Source organism: Struthio camelus, chromosome 1 (assembly GCF_040807025.1).
Source record: "Struthio camelus isolate bStrCam1 chromosome 1, bStrCam1.hap1, whole genome shotgun sequence".
Taxonomy (NCBI): domain Eukaryota; kingdom Metazoa; phylum Chordata; class Aves; order Struthioniformes; family Struthionidae; genus Struthio; species Struthio camelus.
Genome location: NC_090942.1, coordinates 196,838,113 through 196,863,625, shown reverse-complemented (window position 1 = coordinate 196,863,625; position 25,513 = coordinate 196,838,113). Strand labels below are relative to the sequence as shown.

The window sequence follows — 25,513 nt, the reverse complement described above, 5'->3', positions numbered from 1 at the left end:
ACTACTCATCTCTACAATGTCTCATACAAACTCATGCTAAGTGGAGAAAATGAGATTTTCACTACGCTGCTCAGTCAAAGGATCTCCTGGAATAGTCTACAGGGTACATCTTTTCAGAAATAAATCAGATTCTAGTGTCTCCTACTATTGGAAAGGACGTGCAAACTGTGAAAAATACAAATATGAATATATCAGCCAAGATTACTGAAATTTTATACCGCATTTACCAAACTAATTAACAACATGAAGGAAAGTATACAGATAAACAAGGGGGAAAGGTACTCTAAGTATCTCTGAAGTTAAACTCCTTTCAGCTTGTCACCGAAGTACTTAACAACCTTGGAGGAGACAGCTATAATACACAGCTACTTTCTGTTGCTTCCATCTTCACGGCAAATCTAATAGCAAACAATAAATGAAATTCTCTCCTAAAAAATATTCAAAGAAGGCTGACATATTTGACAGCCCTCATCTCTCTAATGGTACAGAGAGAACACAGAAACTCAATCTATGGTCTTGAACGGCGTATTACATAAACTTTGGACCGTGCTCCAAGGCTGTAAAATTATAGGACTTGCACAAAAGAGGAGATACTAGACAGTCATACTAATAACTCAGGTGCCTACAGAGCAATACATAGATCTGGCCGTTATATCTACTAAATTTGTACGTTACTAACACAGCATTGCAAGTTTGTTTATAAAATTCATCATTAAAAATGGAATCGCACTCTTCTCATTTGGATGTACAACAGTGAGGCTTATAATTTTGGAAACTAGCTAAAACCTTGTTGTAAATAAAAATCCCTTTTCCTGAACCAACCTGAATAATCTAAATATTCCTCTGGCAAGATTAAGTTCAAGAAATTAAAATAAACACAAAACACAAAATAAACACAAAAATAAAATGAAACAACAAAAACATCAAACTATACTAGACAATAAAAATAAATATATTCGGCTCAGTCTTTTATTAACTGGATACCAAAATAACACTGCTATGAGTAAAATCTCCAGTATAAGTGATAGTATCAATGATGTTTAATAACAATTTCTCTTTTGTTTATAATAGGACAAAATTTTTAAATGATAAATTCTCAATAAAAACAAAATTTAATTAATATGCAAATATTATTGAGAATTGCTTGATATTTTGGGGCCCAGAGTTTTTTGTATTTTTTAAATTTAAAATCAATTTCACCTTTGAAAAATGTCCAAGGAACAGGAATATTCAAAATTCTTTATGCAAATAAAGTGGGAATTTCCACCAGCTCTAATTTATTGGATGATGTTTCATTTATGCTATTTTTAACAGATATCAGAGAAAGTAAAAAACAGAACAAACGTATTGAAGAACGTTTGGTTCAACGTACACCGTGAATTAGCAACAACAGGAGCCTTACTGTTTTATAAGTTTAGGTTATCACGATTTTTTTCAGCCATACAAATAGGCAGAGTGCTTCATAGAAAAAAAAATGTTTCATAGAAATATTGATGAAAAGTGATAACAGTGTAAATACATGCATTTATGGTGAGGAGGTGGGGAAACGGAAAGAAGAGAGAGGGACCACAGGGTCCAGTCTGCACTGGTAAGTACGTAGGTAATCTTCTTGAAAGCCCTAATGCCTTTATTCCTGTTTATAAATCTGTCAGCTGCAGGGAGCAAAAGTTTACAATTGAAGTGACCAAACTTTCACTGCAATATATGCTTAGACAGAAAGGTGGGCAGCAATGTCTCAAACAAGTAGACCTGTGAGGCAGAACTGAGAACAGTCAAAGCAAATAGCTTGAGACGCCAGATAAAGAAAGAGGCTTAAATAATCAAGAACCTATCTATTAAAAAGACAGATTGTTGAAAGAGAAGCCCTGTACAGGAAAAAGCCCTGAGAAAAGTTCTGTGAATACATTTTTGATGCAAACAGCTCATTTGACTCAAACGCTGCTACACATTTTATTTAAAGGAATGGTGTATATTATATTAACTACCTAATAATCAGGAAAATAGTCTGTTCTTAATAATTTACTGCTGGTTAGGATTCTCTTGTTAGGGATATGTTGTAATTGAAGGTATGTTTAATGCCACAGAAACGAGTGAGTCAGCCATATACTACTATATGGCCCTGTACTTGCCGTACTTACTGTACCGTAGCCAGATGCAAGCGTTGCAGAAGAGAGGTATGTTTTTAGTGTGGTTTCCTAAGGAAACAAGCCTTTTCTGATCACCCTCTGTCTGTCTGCACAATGCCTGCCCCTTCTCCATAAACAGCTCCGAAACCTGTCAGACATCTTCTACCAAGTTTGACAAAGGTAGCGGTGATCTCACTGATATTCCTATCATCAGTTTTGTTAAAATTGTGGAACTGTCACCCTGCTAGATAAAAGAGACACCCCACTAATGTCCTTGCTGTGAGAAAGGCAAGTGAAAGAGAAGCACCTGAGTACCCAGCAGGAAGGAATTACGGTATCACGGGATTGTCCAAGACCTCGAGATGAGGCGGAGATGAAACTGGAGGTCTTGCAGGAGGAAATAAAGGAGGCACTGCATGGAAATCCATGGGAAAGCAAGCTTCTTTCGTTTTGTTTTCTCTGAACAATTAGTTTAAATGGTATATACAGACTGAGGACCTGCTTCTCATGTCTTAGTTTGTTTCTGCCTCATATACAGAATATCTGTCTCTAAGGCCCAGCAGTTGTTGACATGTGAAAATATCACACTGCACTGGAACACTTTATATTTATGCCTCTGTTGAAAGTAAAGTTCTATCTCAAAGTCCCTAGAACCCACCAATATTTTCCCATTGCCAAAGCATGAGCTTTGATGAGGGCAGGGTAAGCCAGCCAGCACGGCTCTCCACTCGGAAGTCTGGCCAAAAAATGCCTAGTACCTCAGTATTTGTCCTATAAATCAGGACAGATGAGGACTATAACCGATTTCCCCTTTCTCCCTCTTTTAGGAAGGACAGAATAATCAAGGTTACAGAAACCTGACAGTTATTAACAGGGATAAATATGATACTCCTGACCTTAACCACAGTTATTGAATCAGACGTGTGTGCATGCCTCCATGCACACATACGTGTGCGTACACTACAGGATTCAGATTTTCCTGGCAAGCTGTTTGCTGCTGGCAAGACGATGCAGTAGAACTGCTGGCACAGAGATGCTGAACTGAGGACTAACAGAGGCCAGCAAGTCAAAGTGAAATTAGGTTTAAAAGGTTCCAATCTTAGTTTTCCCCTAACAGAGAGTCATTCTCACTGTTTCCATAACAGTAATATGTGCTCTTGACAAGTGATCTGAACTTGTTTTTACATCCAGACATTCTATATTGGTTACGCTCTGCTTGGAGGCAGAAACTGAATTTGGTCTGTTTTTACTGCAGCCTTTTTACATGATGCATCTCAGTATGTGATGAAGTCTGTCATAGTCAGAAGTCAGACTGTGTGACTCTCCAAGCTTTCAAAGCACTCAGTCAACATTAACTAACATAAAAATAATTTAATATTTTGAAATTTAATTTTGATATTGCCAACCTCAAAAACTCTCATATTTTACAGTGCTAAGAAATAAGTCTTTGTTTAAGCAAAGGAGATTTTTCTCACTTAGGGCCCGTTTCATGAGTTATTTACATTCCCAAATCCTACTTAGATGTCTAAATAATAGCTGATTGCAAATATTTTTGTGATTGTAGCCCTTAAATCTTAATCTCTGCCAATATGCAGCTGGGGGCTATAGAAATGCATCCTCTGGTGACTTCCCTTATTTGAAAACTAAATTGCCATCCATGAAAGCAAACCTGGAATTTCTGGGAAAGTTCCCAGAACTACAAGCTAACAATGCCTGCAGCAGCCACTGCCATATCCTAAGCTAAGGAAGTTTTCATTTTACAAGCTGTCTGATGTAATATCTGTTTCATTAATATGACTTTTTGTGCCTAGAATTCCCACAGTAAAACCTTCTATAAACACAGCATCACCACTGATGTCTGACATCAGAGTATTTACTTCTTAATCTTATGGGCATTCCCATGCATTTTCTGGTCCCATCTGCACTTCTATTCATGCAAATGTGTGTAGCTACTGTATCTAGCAATTAGGTCAGGTATGAAAGTGAATGCTAGAAATTATGGCGGTGATGTCTACTGATCCTGTATTTCATGTGATAAACAGTGTGTTTAATATGAAAACCATCTGTACATTTTAACTTCAAGGAAGAGAGAATAAAATGCACTGTACGGTGCCAACTGCTTATTATGCTCTTTGATGGGTCTCTAATTAACTGAGTTTTCTCAACTGATTGCCAAGGGGATATCTGATGCCTCTTCCCAAAAGATATAAAACAGGAAAGGGAGACAATATAGAGAGGGAGCATACTCCCTGTTTCAAGGACAAGTTTAAGCCTGAAGTCAAAACAGTGAAAGGCTGAACTAATTGTTAATCCTAAAGAAGAGAAAATTGATTGGGTTTATAGTAGTCTGAGGTTTTTTCAAAGAAAAAGGGAATCATCTGTTTCCCATGTCCATGGATAGATCAGAAGAGTAGTATGGGCTTCATTTACAGTAAAAACCTTGAGCAAGATAGCAGAAGAATGGTAAGGAGAGTTAATCGCTATAACAGAATGTCTTAGGAGGTTGCACAATCTTCATTATCAGAAGCTTTTAAGAGTAGCTTAGACAAATATCCGTCAGAAATTAAACAGGTAATGTTAACCCCACACTTACACAGGGGGATTGGTTCACTAACTTCTAGACTGTTTTCTTCTAAGTTTCTGATTCTGTGGCTTTAAGTAGGCCCTGTCCTTCACTCAGAAAGATGACTAGGAGCATTGCAGACTGAGTGGTCTATAGTCCTTTTTCCACGTAGATGGGATGGAATTCATCTTACCTTAAAAGTTATTTCAACAGCTTTAGACAAATACAATGCAGTTACAAACATCTAAGCCAGGTCTGTAGATATCCTTTACAAGCAAAACAGGCATTACTGGAGCACAGTTATCTGCCCTGCTTTAAACATCTACCATTGACTGACGCAACGTATCGACTATGTTCCATTGATTGAGAAAGGGACTAGTGGGACGGGCTAAGTTGCAGGTGCCATCTCTCTTGATACTTAACAGCTAAGATGATTCCTAGCATAAAAGTGGTAGATTTGCTGAAATTGGGAAACACTAGAGGGATGTAGTGATAGATTGCACAGTGATGTTTCAAGCTGCTTTCCAGAGAAGCAGACAAGCTTTCCAAGTTGGATTAATAATTTTAATGTTCTTAAATTAACTATGAGGAACACACATTTACACAGTGTGATCACACAAGCTCCATTCTCCAAGGAAAATGAGCTAAAAGCTCACTTGTTTTTCTTTTTTTTTTCCTCCTCACATCTTGCTGCTTTTACTGTGACAACTTGAGACCCCAGGGAAGGCTGACTGGACCTATGTCAGCTGGCACAGCAGCTGTTAATTGCAAGCGACTTAAACAAATTTTCTGATATCAAACTTCCCCAAAAACGCACAGTAAAGACGATGCACGCGCTGCAAATAAATTAGAAGTATAGTTTGCATATGACTTTCTTCTACTAGCTCCTGTTGTCAAAACAGTTAATGTTCACTTCAGCTCTACCTACCAGAAAAACAAACAACAAACAGGTTGGTGACGTTATATTCTCAATCTTGAGTTTCAGCTTATTTGTTTATTTTGACTCAGCATAATATAAGTTTAGGTACAAATGTTCCAGAGAAAGACACTGCCTACTTGCAGAGATGATGATATGTCAGACAAATAAAGACTAGGCAGAGTTAGGCTGTGTCTGTACTTTGACATGAAACCTCCAAAAAAGAGCTATATACATCAAAAAGATGAATCTGCTGTCAACACCTCTCCTTGAGTCAGCTCTGGAAAAAGTGCAGCAGGATCTGGTGAGGAGACACCATGAAGCGGCAAGTTTCATCTCTGAGATAAGATACAAAACCAAATCCTGACCATGCGTTCAATTAAAAATCAGCTAGCTCTGCTCTCATGAAAGGCAAGGACTGCAGTGATGGCCATATTCCCACCTGTGCCACTTCCCTGCTGCCCAAGTATACCCCACCCCCCTTACATTTCTCATACCTGTCCTAAAGTTGGCGAGGGCTACTTTTGCATTTTACCTTAGAGGCAATGACAGTATATTTCATTACTGGAAAGAGCAAATCTGGTGAACAATTTGATTTTTATCTCCATATTATTATTAAGTCCTCTAGGGGAACATGTAATACATGCCTGCTTTTGTCTGTGATTGATACAAAATGACATTCCCTTCTTCAGCAGCAGATGCCTGCTTTTTAGGTTTATCTTCCAGCTCACGATACAAGCACTGCACAAACTAGATTTTTCTGTTCCTATAAAAGCTTATGGAACATTTTGCTGGATCCAGCTAAACCAAGAAGTGTTCCAGTTCCATAGCTTAGGGAAATAATCGTTGCATCATCTTTCATTTTGAATGTATACTTGCATCAGAAAATAGTGATGAAGTTGTGAAGTTATACAAGCTCACGTCGGGTGACTAGGAAGTAATTACTACTATAACAAATTCTTATTCTGCCCCAGTGAACTGTCCTTTGAGAACTTTGATATCTTGAAAAAAGACAACAGGAGTTCATACCAAAGAACTGCAGACATACCCTGGACTGAGAAAGAGCATGCAGTGAATAAAACCTTTGCTGACTCTTGCTTTACACAAAAACTAGATTTAACTGGTAGCTCTTTTTTTTTTTTTCCAAATGCAGAAATCTTGTAGTTTTTTCTTATTGCTACAGTTCATAATTTAGGAATACTCTTTATCATAATGAAGGAAGGCACAAATCTAACATGTATTATCCTTTCAGGATTACGTACCTCAATTCAAATGTTGTATCAGTCGGTCTCTAAGAAAACAGACTGAATTTTCTGAGGTGACTTTGTCTGCATTTACTGATTACATTTATTTTCCACATAGAATTGTAGCTTTCTATATCATATAACCTAAGGAGCATTACCTAAATCTGGATTATAAAAACAGTGAGGCTGGGAGATTGTGATAAAGTAGAATAAACTCACAGAGAAAATAAAGACTAAATACTAGGACAGACTTTGTAAAAAAAGGAGTTCCATAAAACACATTACTTTTCCTGTTGTGTATCAAATTCAGGCTGATACACGGTTTTATGCTGCACTGGCTGATATTCTTCCCTTTGCAGTTTTATTGTTTGCTTTCAGTTACTTCTCGTTTTCAGTATTTAGAATTTAAAGAATAAAAATATTTATTCTGCCTCGGAAAACAGTCTAGGGGATACAGTTTTGGCTTAATTTGGCATGATAGGAAAAGGAGCCCTCTGTTCTGGTTGTAAATATTTTTAAAAGACACCTCCTTACCACTTTCATCCAGCAAGAAATCGTCCTGGTAACGGAACTTTTCTGGTCCACAGGCAATAAAAATGTCATCATCGCCAAAGAAATCCTGAAGGCACATCACCTGCAAGAAAAAAGAAAAGGAAGGCATTGTATGAAATACCTCATCATCAGAACTGCAAAAACAATAAATCCTTCCCTGTCTCCATCTGCAAGAAAATTCTTTACTTTTAATGGAATCAACAGGGTTTCATCTCCAGATCAATTTCAAAACTGTGCTCTGACTGTCTGCTACAAGTGAGAAACTCTTTTATGGACACTGCTGGAAGAACGAGATAAGACAAAATGCCATAACTGTCACATTTATTACATGATGTATCAATGTGGTATGAGGTAAACGCCTTTTGCTTACACACAAGGTACCATTCAGTAGTTACTGGATAATTAATTTGCTTTTGGAGCTCACATTCATATTCTTTGACAGCCATGAAACTAGGTAATGGTTTGTATACAGCATAATGTAGTTATTTCAGCAAAATCTACCTGACCGGCAATGAAACTTAAATGGTGGAGCTGAGTCTCCATCACATACTCATTATCTTCGCCAGTACAGCTTATGCAAAGTCTGTTTGAAGGCATACATCCGAATAATCTGGTGAGCTGGCAATTATTCTTCCAGTATCGAATAAAAGGATAATCCCTTTCTGCTCCCAAATACGAACAGTCAGGATCGGGCTTCTGTATTTTTGTGTCCATGCTTGAGTTTTCCTTACAATAGCTTTTAGTTCACAGGGTGCACTACTTTGACTTTCTTTTAACAAAAAAAACACGTTTAACCTTTCCATTCTGATGACTTTTTTGAAACTAATATTCTTAAAGGAAAATCAGCAACTTTCCCAAAACCTAGGATGTCTGGCTTTTTTGAACCTGCTTTGACAAAATTTAACAATAAATTAGATATTTGACTATCTCTAAGAAAACAAAGACACTTGGTAAACAATATTATATACTCTTCTCCTGCTTCATGCTTACAAAAAGATTCTAAAAGACTACTTTTGCTTATTTTTTATATAAAAGCATTATAATTAAACTGTATACTACTGTTAACAGCAGTATACTAATGTTTGAACAGAACTATTTCACAAATAGAATTTCATGTCAACGCCATACAGATAGGAAAGCAGCACATAAAGCATTTATAAAAATCCACAAAATAGTTGATAATAGTCCAGCTGAACCAGATCATCCGACTCATAAAAAATAGAGAAAAAGCATTTACAGCCTCAAAAAACAGAAGTGAAAAATTAACTAAGATCAGATAGACTTCTCCAGTCATTGGTGCAGAAAACAAACAAACAAACAAATCCCCCCTCAACTTGCAGTGATCGGTATCTAAAGGTTAGAAAAATCATATCATACTTCCTGGAAACATGCCAGAAGGCTTTGGCATCTACAACAGTTAAGAGTCTTTATGCTAGAAAATTCTTAAGGACGATACATAGCGGTATATATCACGACTTTCTTGCAGAGTAAGATTTGTCATTAAAACTATTTTACAGATAGAGTAGCTGAAGCAGGAGGCAATCAAGAGAAGAATTAGATGCAATAAACACCAGAAAGGAGACAAAGATAATCCTAAAATTACTCTTTCTTTAAGCAACGCATGTAAATTTAAATTCAGGTCCACCACATCCCCATTCCTATCTACGTTCTCATTTGGCACCACATAGTACACGAACACCAACATCAAATATGTAAATATTTGACGGAGCTTTTTACTGTGTTCCTACTCAGTTTATGTTCTATTAGTGTATCAGCCTCAGCAACCTTTTTATAATTTCATTTACTTCCCATCTTGGTTTTTTTTTTGCCCACAAGACACATCCTGCCTATCTTCCCACCCCATACTCCCACCAAGCTTCAAACATCTCTTCACTCAGTCAAGTTCCTCTGAAATTACCACCTCTCCCACAGCATGCACAGAACTACTAATTTTCAGAATGACATTAAAAATCCTGTGGCTTCCTGTGTACCTCCTAAGTTTGACACGTTTCTGGGGAGTGATAACCTTTACATTTGTTTTTATATGAAGTACAGCTTGAGAACTGAACAAATAATACAGCAACCCTATGTATAAAGTTGAGCTATTTTGACAACATATATGAATAAAAATAAAATTCACATTTGAAAAAAAATGATATAGATTGAATCGAAATAAAAAGTATTTGGCTCTGTTCAATTGATAGCGTTTAATTCAAGCAAAAAAAGGCCTCAAAATGGAAGTAGCAACACCTATGCCGGAGTTCAACTGAACGAATATTTAAAACACCTCAAGTTAAATCAGTGCAATTTATATGCAAATAAGAAAATGGTATTAGCACAACAGAAAAATAATTTGCTTTGAATGAGCGTAAAATATATTTAGGTATCCTTGTTCCTTACAAGATTTCACTCATATAATTTAAAGTATTGTTATTGCTTGCCTCCTCTCCCCATGTTGTCAGTATGTGGTTACCACCTCAGCTTCCTTCTCTGTCTAACGACGTCTACTTTTTAGAGTTTCTCCTCTCCTGAAATTTTAATAATTGGGGAATTACCATTCCAGCTCTCAGAAAGCTCACAGCAAGAGTGTGAGTTCCCTCTGGGCCCCTTTCTCCTCAGGAATCTTACAACTTCTCCTCAGGCTTCCAGTATCTCTTTATGGGATTTATAAGAAGTCTTGACACATCCTTCACTATCTGCTTCCTTCTCTGCAGCGTTTCCCATCCTTTCTGTCTCACCGCGCCTGGCCTGCGCTGCTCCCCGACTCCAGCTCCTGAGCGGTTCTACCTAACGGCCTTTCCAGAAGGCATATAACAAGCATGCAGCACTCCCTTTCAGGCTTTTTCACAGAGAAATCTGCAAGCACTGTCTATTCACACTCAGTCATCAACGAAACAACGGGACCTGCTTTTTATTGCCCCTTTTCACTTCTGGAGAACACAACTCTCACAAATTATGGTTTAGAAGATCAAAGATTTGTATCGCCTGCATTGGACTGTGCCAGTGCTTAAGAGGCCAGTGTGCTTTGCTGCATATGACCATCTTTAAAATCAGCCAGTTTTTAAAAGGGTAAACTACACCTCCTCCTCAACGTTTTTGTTGTTTTCTGGTCACAGAATCCTGTTTTCCTCTTCTCGTTCATAAATACATTTCTACCTTCCATATTCCACCAGGACTTTTCTCACAATAAAAAAAAAGACAAAAAAAGCTACACAGGAGCAGCCAAACATACAACTTAAGTAACATGAAACTCTGAAAAAATAAAAGTTTTCCATCACCCATCTGGTACTAAATATACTGTGACACTTGTAAACAAACAACTTTCTGTCAGGTGATTTTTAAAGTTAATGGTGTCTCTCTTACACTCCTTCATGGAAAGGATAAATCACAGAGGACAAGAAGTCTCGGGCATCACAATCCTTTGCATCAGTGATAAAGAAGAAGAAAAGCAGCAGCAAAGAGAACTGATCACTAGTACAGGCACTGCGCAATATGCAAGCTCTATAAAAAAAGACTAGCTTTCGTTCAACAGGAAGCTACATGCCAGATGCAAAACAGTAGAGGTGGAAGAATTTGTCATGCCTAAACTTACCTGAGCAAGTTTTAGAGGTTGAAGCCTGGGTCTTTCTCAAATCCTTGTCTCTGTTGTCCGAGTAAAACAGCTTAAAATTTAAGAATTCCATCTGCCCTTCCAGTGGGAAACACAGGAGTCTAGGAAGAGCCCCAAAATATTTCATGCCTTGGAGGCTAGTCTGATGCTTTCACTAGAAAACCAGATGGGACATGTGGAGCCAACTGGCCCAGGCTCAGCTGCAGGTATACCACTAAGCAGAGCAGCTGAAATGCTCCAGAAGGAGGACAGAGAGCAGGCTAGCAAACTTGGCTTCCAGCCTAGGCTCAGGACTGGTTTTGCATTGTAGCATTGACACTGTAGGCACCTTAAAAATACTGTCACTTTTCTTTTTTTTTTTTTTAATACGAGAGTAACTGCAACCAGTGCAAAATGTCCTGACTATTATGGAGCTTCTTGTTTCCTCTTGCCTGGCCTGAAGCGTTTAAGGTCTTAATATTCACCTCTTTGAAGTTGGTAACTTTTTTATGGAGACCCACGATCTATGAAATATGTAAGAAATTATGCTTTCCATTCAGGAGCACAGATGACCCAAGAGGAAAGAATGGCAGTATGCAGAGCCATTAGCTGGTTTTATTCTCTCACCACAAGTAAAAAAGAACAGTCAGTAGCGGTGGGGAGGAGGCAGAGGGAGAGAACAAGAGGGAGAAGATGGGAAGGAGAGAGAGAATCGATCCTTTCCCTAAATGTAGGAAAGGAAAGCTACGGATGGAATCACCTCTTATAATGCTGATATTCAGGCTATAGTGAGGTCAGAGAGCTTTTTGAATTCATGCTTTAAAGCAAACACAAAAAAATACAGAGCAGACCAAAACTTTTTGCATATGTCTTCTCCATCACAGCAAACTGAATATGCTCCTATTGCTCTAAAGCTGGCCAGATATCTAGTTAATACTGACTGAAAATTTTGAATAAAAATGAATCAGAAATTCAAATGTTCCTATGCATTCATGAATAGCTCATAATACAGTATCATCAGCATTACTAACTCTCATGTTAATACAATTTTCATAATGCTGGGTTAGTGGAGGGAAAGGAAAGGCGGGTGCTACGTGTATTTGTCCTCTTTCAGTAATAATAACTTAATTAGAGTCATAAAGCTGAAAGCTATTTTGGATGAGCAACGAGAAAATCTCAAGCTGGGCTGCTCTGAGGCAGCACACTTGTGGGTTGTTGGAAAGCTGGAAAAAAAAGTAAGGACAAAGAAATGAAGGGGAAAACAAGAAAAATCCAGAAGGATGGAAGGAAGTCAAATGGCAAATGGGTAAAGAGTTTTCTAAAAAGAAAAAAATAGATGGCAAAAGGAAAACATGAAGCATAAAGGACAGTGAACGTAAGACACATTGGTTATACAAGAGGGAGATTGTGTACGGAGGGCGACAGAGAGAGAGAGAGAAAGAAGTAGATGGGGAAAGAGAAGAAGTCCAGCAGAAAGGGAAGAAGAGAGATCTGATGGCGATTGCCATTCAGACTTAGTCCTGACACTTGGGAGCATTTAATGTGAATTAGAGTAGCATTTTTGAACCTGAAACAATCATGTGTTGCATTAGATTATAATTTCCCTTAAGGTTAAATGACTCATGATTTTAGGATGCTGACTCATTTTTTTTTTTTTTTGTTCTAGAGGGTTGACACCAATATAAAACTGTCATTTTTTAAGCTTTATTATAAAGTTTTTTTTTTCATTTTTCTGCTACTTTTGGCTCACTCAGCTTCAATATTTAATTTCCAGGCAGGTTTCTAGTTCTTCATCTGTCAAAGAAGTTCACTTTACCTCTGTTATGTTTTTTTCTGTTTTTTTTTTAGCTCTGTGTTTTCCCTATAAAATAAAAACCCTCCTTAAGATTTTAATTGATCTTTCTTTATATTTTCCCCTCTGTCTTCCCTCTAACCAGACTAACACGTACTGCCACTTTTGCAGAACCTACTTCCCACATTTTCCTACTCTTACTTCATGGAGGAACATCTCTTAGACCAGATCCTCAGGTCACTTTATTGCCATTTACCACCAGCAGTCAGTAAAAAGTTTTGTGATCGATATGTATTTTCCTGAATGGTTATAAATTCACACAACAATTTGTTTCTATAGGTATTGCATAGTCTTGTTTAACTTATAATCTACTACAGTTACAGGAACAGATCTCTTACACTATTGTATTCATCTCCCAGGCAGTATAGGACTGCTTCCTTCATTATATTTGCCATTGCTTTACTCAGTTTTGTCATGCATGCCTCACTCTATAGAACTTCCCTTAGCAGGCTATGCCATGGAAAGTCCAGTAAAGTAACCAACTGTTACTCATTCCAGGTGACTTCAAGGCTTCATTGAATCAAAATGAATCATCACATATTGGTGTAACTGCTCTTTAGGTCCTTATTGTGAAATGAGAAATCCAATCAGTGAGGCCTTCAGTAAAGGGAAAATAAAAAAAGATATTAATTCTAAACAAATTTGGTATCAAGCACTTTTTTTTTTAATATTTGGGAGGAAACTCAGCCTTCTCCATGGTATGTGAAAAATGGGATGATAGGGAGAAACATCCTTTCTGATGAAAAGGAATTAGACCTCAACAGAAATTCACAGAGTATCACATTTGAATATTTTCAACAGAAAATTCACAGAGTGTCATATTTGAATATTTTCCTCAAATTCAAGGGAAGTCTGTTTTCTTTCCTGTTGGCTCAGGCTCTGAGTCTTTTATTCATGCCCTTTCACGTTAATCTGTCATTATGCACATGCTACCTCTTGAGATCCTGTTATCTACAAAAAATATAATTTATCATCAGCATATATGTACTTCCCCTCTTAGCTTCTGGTCCAAGTTATTTCCTAAGGTGGTGGTTTAGCCAAAGGCATTGGAAGGTATGTGCTACACATTTCTGAAGCCAAACAGCACTGAATTCCTTCTTTTCTGTTGGAATGAAATCTCCATGGTGACAACTGCATCATCAAACTGTGAGAGCTTTTCAGTGAGGAAGAGCATTTTATCATGAGATTCTCATTACAAGAGTGCCCTCTGTAATTGAAGAGGAGACGTTACCATAGGGGTTCAAGTTGGCAGAAGCTACATAGCAACACTGTCTTTACCAACCGGCTTGTGAGGCCACATTTCAGACTAATGCCTCTGAATTAGCATGTCTCACACCCCCCGTTAGAGGAACACGAGGCAGCATCGTTGTAGCCAGCAGTTAGAAACATATGAATTTTCATACTCAAACTCAGCAGAACTAGCTTGCTGGCCTGCTTTCTCACAGGAGCAGATCAATTGCAAGCAAGCTGCTCCATGCCCAGGAGCAGTGCTGCACCACAAACGCACACTGCCTTCGGAGGTGCCTGTCCATCAACACCTACTCAGAAATGACATCTCTTCGTTTTATTCCTTCTATCACAAACGCAGAGGCCACTCGATTCATTGAATTCCTTATCACATGATACCAGTTTACTTCTACAACTACTGCAATCATCAACATCCATTTTGTGCTATATCCAACTCAGCGTTTATAATCCTCGTCCAGCTAAGACTTGGCAAATGAATTACTAGGAATAAAGTATTTATTTTCCCACATTAAAATAAGCATTTCTGTCTTGGTTAGTAAGGGCTTTTCATACGGACAAGAAACCGTTTCTACACTATGCTTTATATACCAACCGCAATATCCTCCATTTTATTTTTCTGTGTTGCACTAAATGGTGCCATATTTAAAAGAAAATCTATTTAAATTAAGTTCCTAGGTTCTGTAATTGTGTTATCATCTTCTTTTTGAGGGATATGTAAAATTTCTGACAAATCTTTTTAAAAACGTTCAAATTAACCCTCTAAAGTTCAAGTTCTATTATTAAAGGTAGTAGAAACTAAGAGAAACTTGGCAGCTGTAATGCAGTGCAAACACTGTTTCTGAGCCTGAAACATTTGGTGAGACCTGAAATTGCTTTTTTAGACTAAAGGTAGTTTCCTAAACCATCTTCTTTGTTATGGATTTTAAGTATGGCAGGAGACATTACCAAATATCCCCAAACAATCAACTCTTGGGCTTATGCATGAATGCAATGTTGAGAAGCGCTAACTAATATTGACAGTTTCATGAAAGGCTTCTCTGTGAACTAACATGCACAGTTCAAACTCCTGTCAGAAAGTGCTTTACGGGAGACAGGATAAGCACAGTGAGAATGTGGCTCCTATCCATATCCAAACATGACTCCTCTGCAAAACTTATTTTCCTGTGACAGCTGCACCAATGCACAATTGCACTGAATAGATACTGTGGAGCAAGGTAACATACGTCTATGTGGGAAAGAAGAAAAATGTAGGTACAGAGTCACCAAGCTTAGGATGGGCATCTCTTTCTTTCACCTACATCTCCTCCAGCATCAAATAGAAACTTTCTGTCCTCATTCGGTTCTCTAACAACTCATTGCTTCTTCTGTCCCCTCACTTCACTATTCAAACCCTGCAGTGTACTGAAGTTTTATTTCTCTCCGCACCTTTCATTTCAGGCAGTTTCCAGTACTGATCTCTGTTCTTGCATTTACCTCTAAATTAAAACACTACTATTCCCCTCACTCTTCAGTTCCCTCTTCCAAATGTAGCTCTATATACCATACACACAACAAGATTTCCTGCTCAAGACAACTCCTATCTCTTCTTCTACCAAACTCTATCTCCTTCCTGCATAAGATTTCTTTGAGCGTGCTCTTTCCATTCTCAAGTATACCCTTGGCACAATACTCTTTCTTTGCAAATCTCCCTATTGGTTTGACAGTAGCATATTTAGCTGTTCTCCTACTTGCAAAGACTGTGCAATCAATGCATTTCTTGGTAGTTTCAATTTCCTCATCTTTCCACTCTGTCATTTCTAGCATGTTTAATCTTTGACCCCTTTCCTCTTATTCTACGCTATGTCCTTGATTACACTAACTGGAAAACTCCACCACCTTCTATCTTTCCAACTTCAGAGCCTACAATGTAAGCCAGAAAACTCTACTGACTTGCCAACTCCATAGGCATATGTCCCTTTTTGTCCTTACACTCTAAATTTAGCATGCTACTTTGTCTCTTTACTCCGTATTGACCAGAGGTCTCAAACACTTTGTCATTAATCTAAATAATAAGTTTTAATTCTGCTTCTTTTGCAGCTTCAACATTTTATTGTTTAGCATTTCCTGCAAAATGAGAATTTGCATTTCCAGCCAGATATACCCTATCGTTTGACTTGTGGCATTGGCTGCTTGTGGCATTGGCTACTCCTTAAACCACCATGAAGTGTCTACCAAATCACAAACAGTAACAAACAAGTCATGACTACAGGGTACCAACGGTCACATAGGGCTTGATCCAAATCCCCCTTAGAATCAACAGAAAGATGGACTTTTGCTTCAAGTTCTGAATCAGAGCTGTATCCTATTAGTGTGTGGTCTGACAGGTGGCCCAGAGCATTCTCTTGGGAGACAGAGGTACTCACTATATGAGCAGAAAGCAAGGGAAGGGTTGCTGCATGTCCTCTACTGTTTGCCACATCCTGACACAGAGAGCGTGATCAAGCAATATCACCTCTTGCTTTGGTACTGAGAAAAGGATAGGCTAGTGTTGGCCATAAAGATGAATGCTCTCTTCCACCACCAGCTCTGCCCAATGCACCTACTGAAAACCGCAGCTGCCTAGATATTTGCACGTTGCAGAAGTCAGAACTATTCCCAAATCCATAAAAACTCAACACCAGGTGTTATCTCAAAAGGTGTGAGGTGTTATCTCAAAAATATTTTTTCATTATTTTATTATAATATTACTTATTATTTATAATATTTTAATTGCCTTAAAAACGATAAAACTAAATTAGTGGATAGATTTCTCATGCAAGTTAGCAGAAAAGCATACTTCTGAGCAATCCAAGGACTGCAACAATTTCTAAACAATGTTTTTGGCAAAGAAACAGGAAATGAACCTTTCAGTGTTTAGAACTCCAGCTGGATTAAGAAGCAGGATGTCCATCTGTCACAAGTGCCTTCCAAAGCATTCTTTTTCCCTGTCAAATATGCAATGCATATTCCTACACCACAGTTAACTGGGAGACAACTTCACAGCCACAGAGCGCAGACAATCTTGCTCATAAAAGTCATACATATAGGTCAACTAAACGTTTCTCCTAAATAATGAACCACTTGGCCACATCAACTAGTCTTCTTTTGCACTGAAGGAAACCGAATCCTGCTAGACCCCATAAAATGTGATCCTGCTAATCCTCTGCAATTGCACAGTTACTTAGCATGCTTGTAACAGAAATTTTAAAAAGAAGAATAAAGCTTGCAAAGGGACGGAAAGGAAACCTGCACAAACACCTATTTTAAATAAATCAGCGTTAAACAGAGGTTGTTTTTTCAGGACAATCATTGAAAGAACAGCTGATTTAGCAGCAAAAGGCATAATTAATGGAAGAATGAAAATGCAGTTGAGATTCTTATCGTAGAAGTCTACATTTGGATTAACATTTTCTTTGCCATAGTCATACATTCTTCTGCTTCAGCTGCAATACAACAGTACCATTAGTGGTCACACACTCTTAAGTATGGAACAATACTGTCTATAGCTCTTTTTTTTTCCTATCAGATGGCAATTATTTTAACAATAAATAGATTACTTACATAATTCTATGAACCAGGAAATAATTATAACTCTAATTTGTGATAAGTACCAAAATAAAATTTCTTTGAATATGGGTGCTTGAATATGGCCTTGTGAGAGGTCGTAAAATAGTTTACAAGACGAGTAAAAAAAAGGGAACATATTACAATTATTTTCAGGAAAAACATGCTGTTATATTAAACAGCTCTGTGGACTTTGGCTGAGAAGTATGTGAATATTAGAAAATACGTGTGCAAGGGAAACAATTTACACAGCTACAAAAGCTATTCTGGAAAAAGATTAATGTAATATCAGGCCTCTGTGAGGCCTATTTTTTTCATGATTTATTACTAAATTCTGCCATTACATCCTCAGGAATAGCAATATTAAGCACAGAACATGTTATTCATGTTTTAATGAATGACGAATTCATTCTTCATGAGCTTGTTGGCTAAATGCTCATCCACTTGCAGCAATATAGCTAATATCCTCTGCATCAAAATGGTGCTTACTTTTATTTACTTATTTACCATTCAAATCACTGTACTTCTGCAAATGGACTCGAAGAAAAGCTGCTGGTCTTAGAGCAGTTTCTTAAGCTATCTTAAGTACTTGTTAAAGCATTCTCACAAAGCTGTCACACTTGAGAGCTCATTGGCCGAGGAAGGCTACTGCATGAGAAAACCTGTCATAAATGACAAGCCTATAATTAGAAGGTCGTTTAGTAGAAAACCACTGCGGCTCTTCTATCACAACTTAATCAGTCTACAAGTGAAAATGCTATTTTCTATTGGTTTGGATAGTATTACTCTTTTGAATATTTTACTAGATACATTCAAAAATGAAAATCAATTTCTTTATTATGTTTGCAATCAACAGCAGAGCACTGGACTAGTTTCACCTATCTGTGTATAAAGTTCCTAAAATAAGCAAGAACGAACAATCAAGAATTATCATTGTTCACATTTCATGACAATTTTTAGCAGATGAGTTAATCCTATGCTTTTAAGTCGCTTAGAGAAGGCATATGAGGGGGCAGAGACCAGTTAGTCGAACTGAATTCATTCAAAAGAAAAACAGAGCCAGGTGCCAGTTTCTGGGAATTAGAATGACAGGTTTTGAGATAAGAAGGAAATGTCTTTTTAAAGTAAAGATAAAAATATTTTTCAGGGTAACCTTCTGGTGCTCAGAGAAATTATACATTGTACTCAGCCATGCTGACTGTACTTATTAAATGTATTACATTAGCTTGTTTCCTCATAAAGCATTAGTGGATTTGCTGTTTCTGAAGTAGTATTAACGTATTTTTCCCAAAACCTTGAAGACTTGGATTTTATTTGTAAGTCTCAAAAATCAGGTATATGCAATGAATATTTCTCCAAACCTGCTTTTTCCAAGTCTCTACATGTCAGTAAAGCTTTGTAATTGCTATTTACTCCTTGAACTCAACAGAATTGTACAACCAAAGGCTCTCATTTTTACTTAAAGTGTGCAATAGTTATTTCCATTTTACTAACAAAAAATTGAGAGATCTACCGAACACATATTATAAGACAAGTATAATTTCTTGAATTAACTTTTAGAGTAGAAGTACTTGCTTCATTCCTTACCACTACATAATTTCCTAGCAGTTTGCTTATTTTTGTGAAGTTATGCTCAGCAGGAAGCTGTAAGCTAGTTCCCGCTCTGTTTTTGGCTAGCCAGATGCTGCTCTCTACCTTCCTGGTTGGGAACCATGGCAGCAAGCTGCAATCGCTCTTTGAGACACTGAGAGATCACATGGTCTTCCTCAGAAACATGCGAGACAGCAGTCAGGGAAGGTCTGGATAAAATCTACTGTTCAGCTGGATCCAAATCCAGATGGAAAACTTGTATTTGTAATTTTGCTTTAGATACTGCAAACCTCTCTAAAACTGATGTTGTATTACATACATCACTGACCGATACAAGAAAAGGTTAAAGTTACAATATATACATCATTATGAAAGCATGAAAGTTAGAGACTACCATGTCATCAGGTCCACCTGTTAGCATTGAAAAGGGCAGTTTCTGGAAAGCCCCCCAAAATCCAAAGGTTTAATTTTGTCTAATCTTTGTATTGAGAACAATCTGCTTCACAATATGCCTTTGTTGGGTGTGGGAATAATTCTGGCTTTCTTGTTCTTGTGAGAGAAAAAGAACACTGCAGAAACAGGTAGAAACATGGAATTTGTAAAAGCTATTAATATCTGAGCCAAATCTATCACGCCTTGTTCCTGCAGCAGAACCAGATTTCAACTAGTGATTCAAATAGCAGATGTACTATGCAACAATATATAGGTACAGAAATACATTTTGAGATGGGCGATTTATTTTTCCTTCTCTGAAAACATTTTAATTCCAAAATTCCAGTGCTACAATGCAAGCATCACCTTAATGTCCATGATACAAGGTTCTAATATCAGCTTATTGAATAATGGTGGACTCTGGTGACAATGCTGTAAACTGTATTTCTTTCAGGCATAGCCATTAATAAAAAGCATTCAGGACGTCACTCCATCTTATACTGTCTGGAATATAGCTGAGATGTATGATGCCTTTTGGCTGGATACACATGCTAAATTAAAGCTCAGCATGCAACACTGAAAAAGAGCGACATGGTTGACTTCTAAAAAAAAGGAGGAAAAGGGAAAACAGATGTCAAGGTTTCAACAAGTCATTGCACACTGCAGCTGGAACCAGTACAAAAACAACACAAGTATGCTGATAATGTAGCATTTCATGTAACGATAAGGGTAATAAAATAGCAAAAAATGCAAAACCTTGAATGGCTGAACACCTTCTTCAAATTCCACAGGGTCATTTGGGCTGAACAATAATAGCAATCCTTTCAATAACCAGATCATATGATCCAACTAGTTAAGCTTTTTATGCTCTCGAAAAGTGAAAATTGAGAGGTTCTCCTTCTTCCAAATGCAGAACGTGGACAATAAATCTAAAGTGCAATCCAAACAGACATTCAGATGCACGCTATCTCACCACCATCACTCTTTAAACTATTTGGCAATAGTTTCCATTATTATAACAGATGTTAACAAGATGCATAGAGAGCATGTAAAATAAATATTAATATATAAGTATCTATCTAACAGTGCCACCGTTCAAATGATATGCTTCACCAAGAGCATTTCTTGGGGAATTAATCAGGGAATTTGTCTCACTAGCAAATGCTGTAAATTCAAGGCAATTCCATTAAGACAGATTGTGTCCTTCAAAAAAATTACAAAGCAATGAAATGAGGGTCCGGATATTTAATCCATGACTGGAATGGTGGGATGATTCTTATAACTGGAAAGCCATTATCCTTGGGCTTTGGTTCCTCAGGACAGAATGAAAAAAGGTAGGAAATGTGCAGAGGGAATCTAACTTTAAAAAACTATTTACACTGTCAATGAGTGCAAGCTTAAGGATAAAGAAAGTGGTGCTAAATCTGGATACAGAAAATGAAAAATAAAAGCTGGCATAGTCATATCTGTTAGATCCCTTAACAGCAGACAGGAACAATAATCACAACAATTTGGAATTTTAATTCCAGCTTTGTGATTTCTTACTGTCATCTTCAGCATGACACAGTTTCCTTCTTATAAAGCGGACAATCCCAGGTCTTTACTACTAAGAGAGAGTGTTTACAACAATTAAACTCCTGAAGCACACTGACCATGGAGATCACTTTGTCATGTAAACCTTGCTTATTAGAACACTGACTACTGCTTTGCTCTACCGATCCTTCAGTACAGCAAGTTCTGGGACATTAAGAAATCTAGCAAGTAAAAAATCAGCAGTTTGCAAACCCATGTATGTGACATGAACTTTCAGAATTATAAGTGATACCAAAACAACACCACTCCCCAAAAAACAGACTGACACTTGGAAAAAGGAGTTTGCAAGCAGTGATATAGTCACAACTGACTCTTCAAAGATTTGAGTATTAAAAAGAACCTGCACAGAAACAGCTAAATAAAAATACCTAGTGTCAGTTAAAGTTTGAAATAAATTCAGCTCAGCAAAACGCAGAATAAATTAAGATAACAACAGGAGGTAGAGGGATCAAGAGGAGCTCGCTCAAGTACATCAGAAAGAAGCGCAATTGAGATGACCCAGAAAACAATTCCTTCAAAAACCTTCCTCTTGCAAGAAAAACGTTTTTTTTTTTTTTTTCAGTATTTAAATTGTAATCAGTACACTGTGAAAAGAAGCACCTTAGGGATAGATACTAGGTTATTAATTTTAAGGTTAAAATTGTTAAAATACATTAGTAACAATGACAAGATTATTAAAATATACTTGTTCGCTAAAAAAAAATAAAGGAAAATATTTGGCTGACATATAACCCCGCTGCATTCATCACTGACCTGATGGCTGCATGTTTATAGCTTCCACAAACAAACAATGTTCAACTTAAGCTTAATTACTAGAAAAAATTCATCCTCAACAGTGCACCTCTAGGGTGACTTTAGTATAAGCTGTAACATAGCTTAGAGGAAAAATGCGGAGACACAAGAAATGCCAAAGGAATTTGGAAGTGTTTCGGTACCTTTAGACATAATAAGATACATTAAACTGATGTCCTGATGCAGATGCACAACCCTGCTGGCAGTGCAGCGTTCCTTATATGCAGTAGTTGTACCAAAAATATTTCCCAGATGCATTTGCAAATTATAAGTAATTTAACACACATTCGAAGAAGAACTGTCTCAAAAAACAAGTGAAAACAACAAGATCAAGCAATCTGGGCTCAGGTACTGCAGGCAAATAGCTGCTTGTTGAACTGGAGGCACAGGAACTTCAGCAAATCGTTCAGTACTTTGGCTGTCCTTACAAAACTCCACAGTCTTTTGTCTCTTGACATAGATCATCTACGTTCTGATTCTACTACCTATTATGAACCCAAATCTAATACTTCACAGTTCAAAATAATTTACTTCTGTGATCATATGTCTTTTGGGGAATGATACGGCAAAGAAACAGGAAAGAAGTCAGGCTACAAAATTTAGAAGGGTCTATTGCGTTTGTAATTCAGGACGCTATTTGGGTCAAATATGTTAGAAACACAGAATAACAGAAAACACCACCATGTTGGGAAGGGAAATTTGCACTAAAAGCAATTTCAACTGTGATAACATCATGCTGTGTTTTTTAATTTCTTTTCATTTTCACTCACTGATGCTTTTCTTTGGCATGGAGGGCCAGATCCACAGAAAGACAGCTGTTATGAGCACTACTGAGAAATTAAGTATTTGGTTCCAGAAGAAGAATTTAGCAAACTGAGTTATATCCATATACATTTCTCTATTCGTTCAACATGTACCACTATCTAAAGATTTAAAGATCTAAAGATCCCAGGATATAATTTGCAACTGCCAGCAAAATAAACCAGAAAATGTCCAGCCTATAAGGAAAAAATCAGATGAAGGTTTGTCCAAACTACTTCTCTCTTCTAAGTTTCGGTATGTTTGTGAAACAGAGTCATAGCCTGAATTTCCCTCCTGTGTTTGCATAGGTTTTTTTTAATTATTATTTTTAAAATATCCTTTCGTTAACCGAGAAAATAAATAACTGGGTTGACAGCTCAGAAACAAAGGAGGAACATGGTACTTATCTGAACCACCTAACAAGGATGGCCGTCATTCTCTGGCCACACAGGCTGTTGAAACTGTTTCATTTATGCAAAATCAAAAAAAAAAAAAAAAAACCAAGAGGAACCAGCTATACAGTCCACAGATGGTGACACACTCTGATGGGGATGGAAGTAATTACGAGCTCGTTCTAGTCCTGGGACTCCTCAAAGAGTCCTTGAACGATATTCACAAACATTAGGCATGTGATGGGGATAAGTACCCTCAAATTCATGGCAAGGCTCCAATTATTCAGATTGACTTCATTAGCTTGGAAATATTATTAATTACTTTCAGGAAGCACAGGTTACACTTTAGAAGAAATGTGAGATGCTTTGCTATCTTGAGAGATACTACAAGAACAGCTTGCTATTGGAAGCCAAAGTTTAAGCCTTTATGTTGCTTAAAGAAAAAGTAGAAAAAAAGGGAAGACAAACACAGAAGAATGTGTATCATTCCTACACTTGCATAGCACTGTCAAGTCCACAATTATTAAGGGGCACGCTGCATGATTATTCTTCTTGAAGTAAGTTAGGCAGAAATGTATATAAAATGTATTGACTACATAATTACAATTTTCTACCAATTTATAACAGGCAATGAAGTCACTTCGACAAAAAAGACCCCAGATGTGCCCTTTTACTTAAGCTCTCCTCATCATTTAAACTAGAATTAATTCTTTCCATCCCAAAAGATACTTCTTTCCACCCATTCTCATTTTTATAGAGGCGGCCTTTTGCCTTTTGCCTAAGACGATCAGCATGTAGTATAACTCCTTTTTGCAGAAGCCAAGAGGTAGCCAGCACGTTTTCCTTTCTTGCAATAGAAAAGATCCTGAAAGCACACACGAGTCTTGCTGTCCATTTAAAAGTAGTAACTTGGTACAGAAATAAGCTACAGGGACACCGAATATACTCTCATTAGGACTCAAAGAGAGTTTACCACCAGAAGTGATGCATCTGTATAAGGTCACTGCTAGGACTTAGAAATGGGTATTCCACGTCTTTTTACTTGGTAATATATGATTTGGGCATAGCTAGGTAGTAGTATTCCTTTAAAATTAATTTATAAAAAATATATATTTTTTCTCCCTACCGTCACACAGAGAGGAGAATATATTCACAAAAGTTAACTTTACCAACAGAAATCTCTTCAATGGAAAGACAGACCTAAAAAGGTGGTTCAGAGCAGAAGCAAAACTTTGAACTACCTTCAAGAGAGATCTCACTCTGCTGACTGTGGGGGATAGCTTAACGAGTCTCAGTAAATACCAACCTTACTAGTCAGCCTTCATAAATACCTTTACCTGGCATCTCTGCTTGTCTCAAAATTTCTTAAATTTGTAAATTAGTGCAGGAGAGGGGAAAAGGGAAACACAGCAATGGCAAAGGAAGAGAGCACTAATAGAGATTCTTAACAAGTATCTAGAGACCCTCTAGACTCCACTAGAACTCACCTCTGCAAACAGAAACTTGATCATCCCAAGTACAGTATTAATTCCTTTTGCGTGACCCAAATGTTGCTGGAAGAACATTCCCATTCTAGATGGGAGAAAAAAATTCACTGTTTTGAATGGCACAATGACTCAGCCAGCTCAAAGGCTTAGAAGAATGTAAAGCTCTGTAAATTACTACTCAGGGCATTTTAAAAAATATTTCATATGCAAAAGCAACTGCCTACTTTAGTGAGTTAATTAGCAGGCCACTTCAGAGTGAATTCACTCTTGAGAAAGAACTGGCATCCTAACTGCATATAGCAGTCTTCAGCTAGCTACTAAGTCACCATGAATATTCAGGGAAACGAACACTGTTTCGAAGTGAGAATAAATAGTTCATTCTCCATCTGAAGTAGCTCCACTGGTTTTCACTAAATCTTCAATTATCCAGCATAGACTTCAAACATCTTGCACACTTGACCTGATCTCAGTAACATCTGAAGAACTTGCGTTGTTTATCGTGAATTGACTTTCTGTCAAAAGGCTAATAATGATAACTTTTAATGTTAAATAAACTGAAATGTTTACTTGAAAGCAGTGATATTCGTTGATGTTATGCTGAAAAAACACATGTGCAAGCATATACTGTACATGAAAATCTGGAAGGGAAGGTAAGCAAACTCAAGGGGTTGCTCATCAGGTGAGAACGAGCACAGCAATCTGACTAAGCACTGTTTGGCTAAAGCAGCCTGTTCTCCTGTGTTGTAATGTCCCA

General features: G+C 37.4%; 1 protein-coding gene across 2 annotated transcripts in view; it reads right to left on the bottom strand.

The window, feature by feature from the left end:
* Positions 1–25,513, bottom strand: part of DCLK1 (doublecortin like kinase 1) — a 251,398-nt gene that overhangs the window by 113,073 nt on the left and 112,812 nt on the right. For both annotated transcript variants that reach the window (XM_068930064.1, XM_068930065.1), the window contains exon 4: positions 7,384–7,483. In XM_068930064.1, coding sequence (XP_068786165.1) covers positions 7,384–7,483 — 100 coding nt within the window. The remainder of the gene's footprint in view (positions 1–7,383; positions 7,484–25,513) is intronic.